At 42.3% G+C, this 12,178-nt stretch overlaps 1 protein-coding gene across 1 annotated transcript in view; it reads left to right on the plus strand.

Moving 5' to 3' along the window:
• The window catches only part of COL5A2 (collagen type V alpha 2 chain), a 161,711-nt gene that overhangs the window by 132,327 nt on the left and 17,206 nt on the right, over positions 1 to 12,178 (plus strand). Inside the window, exons 31-44 of the mRNA XM_035135854.3 lie at positions 707 to 760; positions 1,624 to 1,668; positions 2,584 to 2,682; positions 4,014 to 4,121; positions 4,235 to 4,288; positions 4,973 to 5,026; positions 5,149 to 5,202; positions 5,978 to 6,031; positions 7,261 to 7,368; positions 7,459 to 7,512; positions 8,118 to 8,171; positions 8,900 to 9,061; positions 9,846 to 9,953; positions 10,204 to 10,311. Coding sequence (XP_034991745.1) covers positions 707 to 760; positions 1,624 to 1,668; positions 2,584 to 2,682; positions 4,014 to 4,121; positions 4,235 to 4,288; positions 4,973 to 5,026; positions 5,149 to 5,202; positions 5,978 to 6,031; positions 7,261 to 7,368; positions 7,459 to 7,512; positions 8,118 to 8,171; positions 8,900 to 9,061; positions 9,846 to 9,953; positions 10,204 to 10,311 — 1,116 coding nt within the window. The remainder of the gene's footprint in view (positions 1 to 706; positions 761 to 1,623; positions 1,669 to 2,583; positions 2,683 to 4,013; positions 4,122 to 4,234; positions 4,289 to 4,972; positions 5,027 to 5,148; positions 5,203 to 5,977; positions 6,032 to 7,260; positions 7,369 to 7,458; positions 7,513 to 8,117; positions 8,172 to 8,899; positions 9,062 to 9,845; positions 9,954 to 10,203; positions 10,312 to 12,178) is intronic.

Genomic DNA, 12,178 nt, shown 5'->3' on the forward strand with positions numbered 1-12,178 from the left:
ATTAATCCGTTCCAGACGGGTCCACGGAGTACTCAACCTGAAGCGTACTTAACCCGAAGCATGGGTGTAATTGGTTCCGGAAGTCTGTTCATAAACTGAAGCGTTCATAAACTGAAGCGAACTTTCCCATTGAAAGTAATGGAAAGTGAATTCATCTATTCCAGATGGGTCCGCAGCGTTCGTAAACCAAAAATTCGTAAACCGAGGTTCCACTGTATCACTATTACGGGATGCAAGTACATTTCTTTTCTCAGGTTACCTATGATTGCTCTGTTGCAGTGGTTTCCAACTGGTGGTCCGTGGACCCCAAGGGGTCTATGTAACCCATCCAGGTACATACCCGTCAACTGTCCAAGACACCCCATTTGGGGGGGCTGTGCTCTCACACGAGAGCATGGTGCCACAAAATGCATACAAGTGTGAGGATGCGCGTCTTGTGTTAGATCGTGTGGCTCATGTAACTCAGGCAGGAGTGTGACGCAGAAGACACACATCCTGGTTTTGCACATAACAAAAACTACCACAGAGATGTCAACATTTTCAAAAGTAGAGGGTCCATGGCTTGGTTTTTGAAAAACAGGGGGTCCGCAGTACTTAGCTAATTGGAAACCACTATCCTGTTCTATTCCATATAAAATACCAGAGACAATCCTTCCATTGTGTTTTCCTAGATGTCCAGTGACCTTTCTACTCATTTCCCCCACAGGGCTTACCTGGTCCTCCGGGTCCTCCAGGTGAGGGTGGAAAGCCAGGTGATCAGGTAACTATGTTTTAACTTCCTTCCCCCTCTTCCTGTGGTTCCTTAAATTTATTTTTTTCATATCTTCTGCATATCCAAATTAATTTAACTTACTCATTTAATTATCTACTGTAAATATATACTCTTATAAAACTGCAGGTTATTACAATAATAATCCTGCTAATGTTTTTATCTGTTTACAATTTATCTGCAAATAGTCAATAAACCACTTCCATTTTTTCTAAAAAGTTTGTTATCTTGATTTCTGATTCTTCTGGTAAGTTCCGCCATTTCTGCATATTCCATAAGATTTTGTATCCATTCTTCCTTTACTGGGACTTCTGCTTCTTTCCATTTGGGGGCAAGTAACATTCTTGCTGCTGTAGTAGCATACACACATAAACTTCTACACAATTTAGGTAGTTCTGTCCCTATAATTCCCAAAAGAAAAGCTTCTGGGATTTTTAAAATAACATTTATTTTGAACATACTTTTCAATTCATTATATATCATTTCCCAATAAGCTTTAACTGTACTACAAGACAAATTTTGAAATGTTAAATGTTGAATTAATGAAATTTATAAATTTGAAAAGTATAAATAAAAAAACAAAAACAAACAATGTTTTAACTTGCCATTCACAAGTTAGGCTGCTTTATAACATTCTTTTGTCATATCACACGTTGTAGTGCAATATCTTCTGAGTTTACAATATGAACTAATTCCTCATCATTTTTTGGGCTGGTATATTTTCAGCATGAACAACTTCACTTCAGAACAATGCTTTTACAGCCAACCTAATAATGATGAAATAGAAAGAAAGAGTTTCCCTGGATTTTCTCTGTTTAGTAGTCAGTAATGATTTATTTGCTCTCCTCTTATAGGGTGTTCCTGGTGACCCTGGAGTTACAGGCCCTTTGGGTCCAAGGGTAAGTTGTGCTTTTGGTTTTGTTCTGAAACTGTTAACCATAGTTTCTTGGTTCAGCCAAAAAGGCAAACCAGTGCTTTTTTTCTAGAAAAAGAGGTGCCGGAACTCACCATGAACGCCCCACTTGTTCTCTTATAATGGCAATGACGCCCACCTGAGAGGTGCTGGAACAGAGTTTTTTCCAGTTGAAAAAGAAAAAAAGCCCCAAGGGAAACTATAGTTAATGGAACACTTCCTAGTTTTTTCCGTCATTCACATGAAGGTCAAAGCGAAATATGATTGTCTGAATATGACTCTTGTATTTTCAGTTTGTTCATATGTCTATATGTTTACACTGCTAGTTACATTTCTATACCATTTTTCCTCCATGGAGCTTAAAGCAGCACACATGCGGCTGCACTCCCATTCAGGTACTGGCTAAGCCTAGATCTTCTTAGCTTTAGAGATGAAAATACATCAGGTGGCAGCAAACCACCCTCTGTGACCCAGTGTTGGTGTCGCAGTTTCAACTAGTAATGACACTTCAGCAACTCATAGCAGTTGTGAGGAACTCTTTGACTTACCATTTGTTGGCATATGAGGCCTTTGCATAAAATGTGCAGTGTCATCTGAAACGTTTCTGCTCTGTGATTAATATATAGTACTAAACCACGTTTCCCTTATCGATTGCCTTTTCACAGGTGAGGGAACTCGCACCTGTTTCTTGCGCAAGGGAGTGAGTGAAAGGGAAAATGCAGGCCTACCATAATATGCTGTACAAAAAGTCACCAATGTTAATGATGGACTATTCTTTAAACTCTATTTTTGTAGAACTCATATCCCGTGTCTGCAGAATTCACTATCTCCTTGTCCTGTAATAATTATGAACATTACAGCCAGCAAACCTTCAGATAATTGCTAATATGTCTATTTCCAGGGTGAACGTGGCAATCCAGGTGAGAGAGGAAATCCAGGATCATCTGGTCTTCAGGGGGAAAAGGGAATGGCTGGAGGTCAAGGTCCTGATGGTCCAAAGGTAATTTTGTGTATGTGTGTCCCCTATTCAAAACTGACTTAAGGGCAAACCAGCATGGACAAAACAATTTTCTTATGTTCTGGAAAAATCCAGGAAGATGCTGGCCAAATGATGATCCTATCAAATTTTAGTAGGTGATTAAGGAATCTGACAATACAAAGGAAAGTTAAACATTAAAGGACAATTTAAAGCATCCTTTTCATATAATGGTATGGTGGAAGTATTTCCTGTCTTAAGCTTGGTACAGATGTGGCCCACATCATGTGGGCATTCTTTCACATTGCACAGCTAACCAAGGTAGCTGACATTGCTTTGCAAAAATGTTTATAATTTACTGGCCCACAAAAATGGCGACTTGCTCTTTGTGTGCACCTGTGTTGCCTGTGCTTTAAAAGAAAAAAGAAGCAGTTCTCTTCTAGTTTAAACAAACTTCCCTGCTTGGTCACTCATAGGCAATTCTTGCTCACCACTGGCAATTGTATGTCTGTCTACAAGCCTGGACTAAAGAGTGCAGCTGTGATTTTAACCCCCACCCCCAAATTGGCAGAATAGCCCCAAATTTAGTAGTATTATATCATTAACCTCAGGAGAAATCTACTTAGCTCCCTGTTGCTCAGGAGCCATGCATTTATGTAATCCATTCATTTCTTGTTTATAACCCACATTTTCTAGGGATATGTGACTAGATTGGTTTTGCGAGTTTGTGGCTTTGCCCAGCCAAACACAAACTTCCAGCCATATATTGTGATCTGCTCTTTATATAGTATTAGTTAGGCAGTAAAACAGGGTAGATTTTCCAACCTTGGCGTGTTGCCATTTGTGGCTGGTGGGATTCATTCTTACTGGTGGGCCAGTGGATTGGGAGGATTTGGACTCTAGGTTTAGCAGAAACATACGAGTGTACTCCAGATTCCTAACATGAACATTGGTGTGTTGTTGTTGTTTTGGCTAATTAATTATTATTAAGTTTTCAAAAATAAAATAAAATTAACAGATCAACAAATTTAACAAATCTCAAATTAATTTCCAGTTCAAGATATCTTTAGAGGTTGACTTCCCACTCATACCTCCATAGTACTTTTTTAAAAATTGCCCCCCCTTCCTACCATAGATCACCTCTATTACAAAACCTGATATAATTATTATCATCTTTCTGCCATTGCTTAAACTAACGTGAGCATTGTTGACATCCGTTTTCCTGAAAAAAGGTTAAGCAGAAAAATATAACAGCAAAATGAAAACCACTCCTGTAAGTTTCCATAGATATGAGAAGACCTCTTAATTTCCATTTCACGACGGAAAAAAGACCCAATTTCCTTTATTCGCTGCAGGGGAATCCTGGCCCCTCTGGAACTCCTGGGGATCAAGGGCCACCAGGTCTTCAGGGTATGCCGGGAGAAAGAGGCATTGCTGGAACTCCTGGTCCCAAAGGCGATAGGGTAAGACCCTCCCCCTATTATTTGTCCTTCAAGTACTGATTTTCTGCCCACGATTCTGCATCTTGCTTATCATGCATTGCAAATAACTTGTACTTTCGATACGCTTTTCTCAGGGCAGTATAGGAGAAAAAGGCAGTGAAGGCACAGCTGGCAACGACGGCGCAAGAGTGAGTCAGTTATTGGTTTATCTTCTTATCTCCCCCACCCAACCCTGGTAACATAATAATGTACTCGAGAATCCTCTTTGGATGCTCATACAATTGGGAATTCCTAGTGATGAGAAATCAAAATTATGGAGAATCCAAGCCATAAGGTGGTTAGATTGGTCTCGACTAGGGCCAGGGCCTTTTCAGTACTTGGTGGAACGCTCTTTCACAGGAGACCAGGGCCCTGCGGGATTTGTCTTCTCTCTGCAGGGCTTGCAAGACAGAGCTGTTCCTCCCTCATGGTTTTGATTTATGGACTACTTAAAATGAGGCTGCATTTTAAGTTTTTATATTGTATTTTAATCTGTATTTTAATTAAATGTTTTCTTTTCTTTTATGTCTTATTGTAATTTTATTGGTGTTAGCCACCCTGAGCCTGGTTTTGACTGGGGAGAGCGGGATATAAATAAAAAAAGAATCAATTCTACTATAATGTTCAAACCTTGGAGGTTTTTAAACAGAGGGTGGACGGCCACCTGGCATGTGTGACCTAGTTGAGATTCCTGCATGGTGGGGGCTTGAACTCGGATGACCCTTGAGGTCCTTTCCTCAAGTCTGGGAAACCCTGCTTTAAATGCAGGACTCTGAAAATCTGCTCCTTTTACTGGATATTTACTATTATTATTATTATTTATTATTCCATAGGGTCTCCCAGGTCCATTAGGCCCAGGTGGCCCCGCAGGTCCTGCTGGTGAAAAGGTAAAAGGATTTTGGTAAACACGTCAAATCTTTTATGGTATTCTATTACTTTTTATCCATTCCAGACTACGTGCAATAATATATTGTGTACCTTCTTCTTCTTCTTCTTCTTTTTTAAAAAGGGTGAACCTGGCCCTCGAGGTTTAGTCGGTCCTGCAGGCTCTCGTGGAAATCCTGTAAGTAAACAACTGCATTTACATTCCTATTTTTCTTAGGCTTTTGTTTTTCCTTGCCGAGGTCCAGTTCCTTCTCCTCCTGCTCCTCTCTCCTGCTTACTTAGTTACTCTCTAGCTGCTTCTTTCACACCAGGGTTCCTTGCCTTCACACTTAATTAGTTTTTTCTGTTTAACTTGACCAAGCTTTCTCAACATGTTAAGTTTCACTTCCCCTTATACTGCTAACTATGCATCTCTGTTAGTCTTGTGATTCTATGCATCCATAATTTTGAGTTCCCTCGATTTCCCCCTACAATTAATCCCTCCCCAAAATGATTTGTTAGCTAAATAATTATATATATACAGTATATACACATGAATGTGCACGTGCTATTATGGTCCTATGGCAAAACTTAAAAGAGCTTTGTCATAAAATAAGTAATTACTTTGGGCGTAGAAAAGCCATCCCTATTTACAGCATATGGGAATGAAGGATATTATGACAATTACCAAGGTGGGTCCCTGAGTATAGGGAATAAATATAGGCTTGCGCATAGCTTTCTGGACTTCTTTCCTAAACTGACTACAACTGTACTATTAGCTTCTTTTATGAATCAAATGGTGTAACAAGTTTAGCTGTAGCATAACATCAACTTATTTTTCAACAGAAAATTCATTAGAATCATTCCTGTCCTGCTCATGTTATTTCACTATAGAGGCCTGCATTTTATGTCTTTAGAAGCAAGTTTTTAATAGCCTTTTAAAACCATTTTCTCTCCCTAAATTTCATTCTCAGGGTTCCCGTGGTGAAAATGGCCCAACTGGTCCGGTTGGCTTTGCTGGTCCCCAGGTATGTGAATCTTCTAATAAGTTTCATTTACTCACCGCCTGTTATGGCTTCCATATTAGCTTCTGCACAGTAAGCTGCTAGAATTCTGATAGATTCTTAAAACATGAATCATTTGCTAGCATTTGTAAAATAACCCGTAGAACAGTAATAAATGCAAGTCATTAAAATGTTGAAACCCTTTGGTGCTGTGACCGTATGCATTTACCACTCAGATGTACCCAACTGAATTTCCTTTATTTGTGCTCTACCTAATTATCAGTACAGTGATGTGCCATAGCTGAGAATTAGAGCCTGTGTATTTGCATGCAGGCCATCCTAGGGTCAATCTCCAGCATTTCCAGGTAGGACTGAGAAGGGTTTGTGCCTGAAATCCTGGAGAGTGTCAGGGGCTGCTCTGAGAAGGAATGGTGGGAACCGCTGCCCCCTCCTTCCTGCACCTTCCTAAGAAGAGGAGGACTGTATAGATTTAGAATAGTGGTTTGCAGAAGGTCATAGTTCAGAGGCTGCAGAGGGGAAAAGCTGGGAAATACTGGAAGAGCAGCAGGAAGAAGAAGCACCAGGAGAGAGACAGCTAACAGACTCGGTGTCCCTTGAAAGCATTCCTAAACCCTCCTCTCCCAGAACCGGACGTGCCTTGAGGGTAGTAGAACAGAAAGCTCAGAGGCAGAAAGCACTGATCAGCTGGCGCAGGGGTGACATAGAATAGGAGGGACTTTACTTGGAGCAATGCCATTATCTAAGGGAGACCGCATTCCTTCGTCTCTCTCTGTGAATATTGAATAAACTACTTGGTAAGAACTCTTCTGGTTTTTCTGCTTCTTGGCATCCCACCATGAAAGAGAGTGGGTTCTCTGAAGCCTTGACGGAGAGCCACTGCCTTCAGTGTAGACATCATTGAACCAATTTTCTGGCTCAGTATAAGGCGACTTCTTTGGTGGGGAATAGAAGACATCTAAAAGATGCAATCAATTCCAAACTACATTGTATATGCAGGGAATTTTTTTTAAAGGGATGTGGGTATCTGGGGTTGTTTGTTATGTATATTTTAAGAAAGTGAAAAATAAAGTAGTTTAAAAATAAGCAACTTCGTATGTCCAATGTAATGCAAATGCATTAAAGAAACGAATAAACTTTGCTATTCAGTGATCCATCAGTGTCTAGAATGTAAAGCTGGCAACCTTTCGGAGGTCTATAACATGGTGTTTACTTCTCTGTGTCCGTGTTTACAGGGGCCTGATGGTCAACCAGGTGTGAAAGGTGAACCTGGGGAGCCTGGGCAGAAAGGAGATGCTGGATCTCCAGGACCCCAAGGTCTTTCAGGGTCTCATGGACCACCAGTAAGTAAAAGCAGTGCTGGGAAAGATGATGCAGGGTTTCTGTCTATTGCGGGAGCTGACTTTCCCCTTTGTTTTCTCATTACCATTCAGGGTCCTTCTGGGGTTCCTGGACTAAAAGGTGGCCGTGGTACTAAAGGCCCCCCCGTAAGTCGATTTGCTTTCTATTAATTTATGGTAATTTAATAATTTAATTTAATAAAAATATTGGAAGTGTCTAGGCCTTACTTGATATTGATTTGTGTTTTGCATATGATCATTAAATGAAATGCATGATATAACAACAATATTCTGGAGATCCAGAGCCATAAGGTGGCTAGATTGGCCTCAACTAGGGCCAGGGCCTTTTCAGTACTGGCCCCAAGTTGGTGGAACACTCTTTCACAGGAGACCAAGGCCCTGCGGGATTTGTCATCTTTCCGCAGGGCTTGCAGGACAGAGCTGTTCCGCCTTTGGGTTGGATTCAGTCTGACCCTGTGTTTTCCTCCCTCATGGTTTGGATTTATGAACTACTTAAAATGAGGCTGCGTTTTAAATTTTAATATTGTATTTTAATCTGTATTTTAATTAATTGTTTTCTTTTCTTTTATGTCTTATTGTAATTTTACTGGAGCTAGCCGCCCTGAGCCTGGTTTTGACTGGGGAGGGCGGGGTATTAAAAACTATTATTATTATTATTAATGGATGTTTGTTTTATAGATACGGTGCATTTTTTCTTGTCTCATGACTTGTCCATGCCTGTTTATTTCTAGGGTGCTACAGGATTCCCTGGATCTGCTGGAAGAGTAGGGCCCCCGGGACCTACCGTAAGTTGAAACATTTTTTGGGAGGTTGTTATTTTTTTTTAAAAAAAATCAAGTATAAATATACATTCTAAATTAATGCAAATTAATTAATACAAATCTAGCATAATTTGCTTTCAATAGGTTGATTCTGAGTTTGCATTGAACAACACCCTACCATTTTTGTTTAGCCAAGTGGGTCGAGTGCTAAATTTAGACTGAGTAACCTATGCTCTTCCTCCCTCCCTTCCTTTCACAGCTTAAGACTTTTTCAGACACGGGGTTGTTGTGAGGATAAAGGGTTGTGAAATGAAGGCATGCCGTGTATGCTTCTCTGAGTTTCTTAGAGGCAAGATCATAATATACTGTAAATTGGTTGCAACATGGTCTAAATTTAACCCCCCACCCCCACTGGAGTAAGGTATTATTCATGCAAGAAACCATCTCAAATTAATTTGGACCGCTTTACCAATGTCTAGATTTGGGGTCATCTGCCTCTCATGGGTGTGGAGGAGAAGTTGGAGGTGACATGTTGTCCTACCCTTAAGTGAAGTCAGAAGCTATATGTGTTGGAAGCATATGCTGTATTTCCTTACCCAGTTCATGAAATAAAAGGGACAGCTCAGTATTGAGACAGATATGTAGAATTTGAAAAAAGTCACACTTTTTTTTTAAAAAAAGCTTGTTAGTGCCTGGAAAACACCTAGCTCCCTGCCTTTGCGTTCAGTTCTAACCCAAACTTTCGTTTCTAGGGAGCTACTGGCCCAGCTGGGCCTCTTGGTGAACCAGGCAAAGAAGGTCCTCCCGGTCTTCGTGGAGATCCTGGCTCTCATGGTCGAGTAGGGGATCGAGGTCCTGCAGGGCCACCTGGCAGTCCTGGAGACAAAGGAGACTCAGGAGACGATGGACAACCTGTAATTTGGAGCGGTGCTTGGGGAGGGTTTTCTATTTGCAATAGATATAACAAAGCTTTCCTTTCCAAAATGTGTTTTGTTTTGTTTTTGCTTGAAAGAGCCAGTCATTTGGCTTCCTTGAACAAGATTAACAGCAAGAAAGATTTTATAAGCAAACAAAAATCTCATTCCCCAGGAGGCACAAAGATACATCAGTTTCTGCCTTTCTGTGCCATGGCTGCCATTCTTCTCTCATGACCTCACTTTCCCCTCATCAGCCCTAATTCCCCCCCCCCCCAATCTTGCAGCTTCCCCCATTTTTCTTTCCCATCCTGGCCAACATAGAATTCTTCCCAAGCCTTGCACACAACACATCAGCACTCCTATTTTGAGCCCCACTTTTATAGTCCGTTCTCCCGTGGCCTTTACCCAAATGGCCACGGTCTGTTTGGGAATGAGCTAAGGGGAAGTACAAAAGACACCCATCAATGAAATGCTGATTATTCCATTCCATTTTTACAGTATACATTACCTTCAAACTATTTCTCACAAGTCACACGTGACAATGGGATCGAAAACTTCCATGTCTGTTCTTTCCTTATATAAAACTGGGGCCTTCTAGTGGCATTACGGTGTTTCATTTTTGCATCTTGTTCCGACCTCTTTCCCAGTTGGTACTCTTTATAGTACAGGTAGTACTTTCCCCCCTTTATCCCTAAAACAAACTCCAGCTGTACACTTGGGTTAAATACGCAACTTAGATTCTGCAGTGCAACCCTCCTGTCTTGTCACTTCTACCTCCTAGGGTCCTGATGGTCCTCCGGGCCCTGCTGGAACTACTGGCCAGAGAGGCATTGTGGGTATGCCAGGTCAACGTGGAGAAAGGGGTATGCCTGGGCTACCTGGTCCTGCTGTGAGTATCAGCAAAATGTGATCCTAGTCTCTTCTCCATAGGCTGTAAGATTTGGGTTGTGCTAGTTTTCCCCCGCCCTGTTTTGTCGCTTGGTAGAACAACTCAAAAATTTGAATGCCACGTGTGGTAGTTATTCTTAATGCTGCACCGATACTCATTCAGATTTACTCCCAATGTGAAGAGTTGCATGTTTCACAACATGCGTCTTCAGTGGCCTTAACCACAGGCATGATCTTTCTTTTCATTCTAGGGCACACCAGGAAAACAAGGCCCAACAGGACCACCAGGAGACAAAGGTCCTTCTGGGCCACTAGGTCCTCCAGGTACCCATGGCCCGGTGGGTGAAGCAGGTTCAGAAGTAAGTGGCTTTTTCTAGGCTACAGTAATGTATTGGAAATATATGTAGAGTGCTTATTTTTCAGCCAGAGCACCCTGGAGCAGGGGCGTAGGAAGTGGGTGGGTGGGGGTGGGTGGGGCAGACCGCCCTGGGTGCGCCGCCCTGAGGGGGGGTGAAATTTGGTGCGCCGCCCGCTCGCGACTCCCAAGCCTACCCCGAGCCACCAGGGTAAGGGAGGGGAGCTGCGACACTTTGCCTGTGGCATCTCCCCCTTTCACCTTCGTTTTGACAGCTCGGGGGAGGCTTGGGAGTTGCGGGCGGGCAGCATGCCGAAGCTCCGCCCCGTGGGTGGCTCACTTTGCCCCCGGCTGCAGGGTGTGTGCACCACTCCAGGCACTTCAGCGGCTATCCCATGCCTGGGAGGGCACCCTCCATGCCATGCCTCCCTCAGGAGTGCACCCACCCTGGGCAGCTGGGGCATATGTTCCAGCACCTCTCAGGTAGCCGCCATTACAGGCTGCCGCTCCCCTCACCTGCTTCTTGCCTTTATGTACTTCTGAGAAGCCCGAAACAAACAATTCAATTTTAAATGGAAGCTTGCCAACATGTGTGAACACCTTTTTCAGATCTATGACTCTACCTTGCTCCTAGCCATGATTGGTCAAGCTATGGGGCGGAGACAATTCTCATTTCCTTTTCTTCAATTTGTCTCCCGTCTAGCAGTGGTGGGCTTTAAGCTTTCCAGTCAAGCTCATACATGTACATTTGCGCGAGGGCCCTTCCGAGCTGCCCTAGCCACCCACATGAATCTAAGAGAAAAAGGCAGGCGGAGGCACATTTATTTAACCTACACCAGAACCATGGGCAACCCCCCAAAACCAGCTAGGGTGTCGGCTTGTTCTAGTTTTTAGCACCTCTATTGTTACGCTGGCATCTGTTCAGGGCTGCCCCAAGTCACCCGGCAAATTTACAACTTCATGGTGAGTTCTGGTACCTATTTTTCTTGAGGGGAAAAAAACCCACTGTAAATGTATGACATAGTAAGTAATTGCATTGATTAAACGTCCCAATTCACAGAAGCTTATGTTTACAATTTAATTAACTGAAAGCCCCTCAGGCCAAGTGGTGCATAATTTGAAACAACAGTAATACCTAAAAATATCAAGGTAAAAGCAGAGCAGCAGAACAACCGTCTGGGGCAAGATGGTTGTAAAAATACAATAGCTTAAAGGCCTGCACAAATGTAAAGGCTTTTGCCTGGTGATGGAAAACCCTTGGGCTCGGTGGCAGACATGCCTCCCTGGAATGAAGGCTCCAAGGTTGAGGGGACACAATCTTTCAGAGATCTTCAACTACCTAAATTTTGAGAGTAGGGGAACTGAGGAATACCCAAGCCATTTAGTACCCTAGTTATGCTTGGCAGCTTGATTTGGATTAAGAAATGGACAGAGAGCTTGCGTAGTTGTTTTAAAACTGCCAGACATTATCGAAAGGCCTTGTTTCAGTATTATGATCTGGTTGCTGCATCATTTTTGAGGTCGTGACAGTAGCTGGGAAGTGTTTTGAGGGAAGTTTTGAGGGAAGTGATAATATACAGTGGTACCTCTACTTACAAATTTAATGCGTTCCGAATGCACATTCGTAAGTCGAAAAAATTTGTAAGTCAAATGCCATAGGAATGCATTGGGAGAAAAAATTCGTAAGTCGAAGCAACCCTATCCAAAAATTCGTAGTAGAAAAAATCCTATCTAAACGGCATCCAAGATGGCGGATGGAGCTTCGTTCGTAAGTAGAAACATTCGTAAGTAGAGTTATTCGTAAGTAGAGGTACCACTGTATTCTCAAAACGCAAAACCTTGCAGCTGAGTTTGTATGCATCTGCCTGCAA

Source organism: Zootoca vivipara, chromosome 1, assembly GCF_965207765.1.
Source record: "Zootoca vivipara chromosome 1, rZooViv2.hap1.1, whole genome shotgun sequence".
NCBI classification, from domain to species: domain Eukaryota; kingdom Metazoa; phylum Chordata; class Lepidosauria; order Squamata; family Lacertidae; genus Zootoca; species Zootoca vivipara.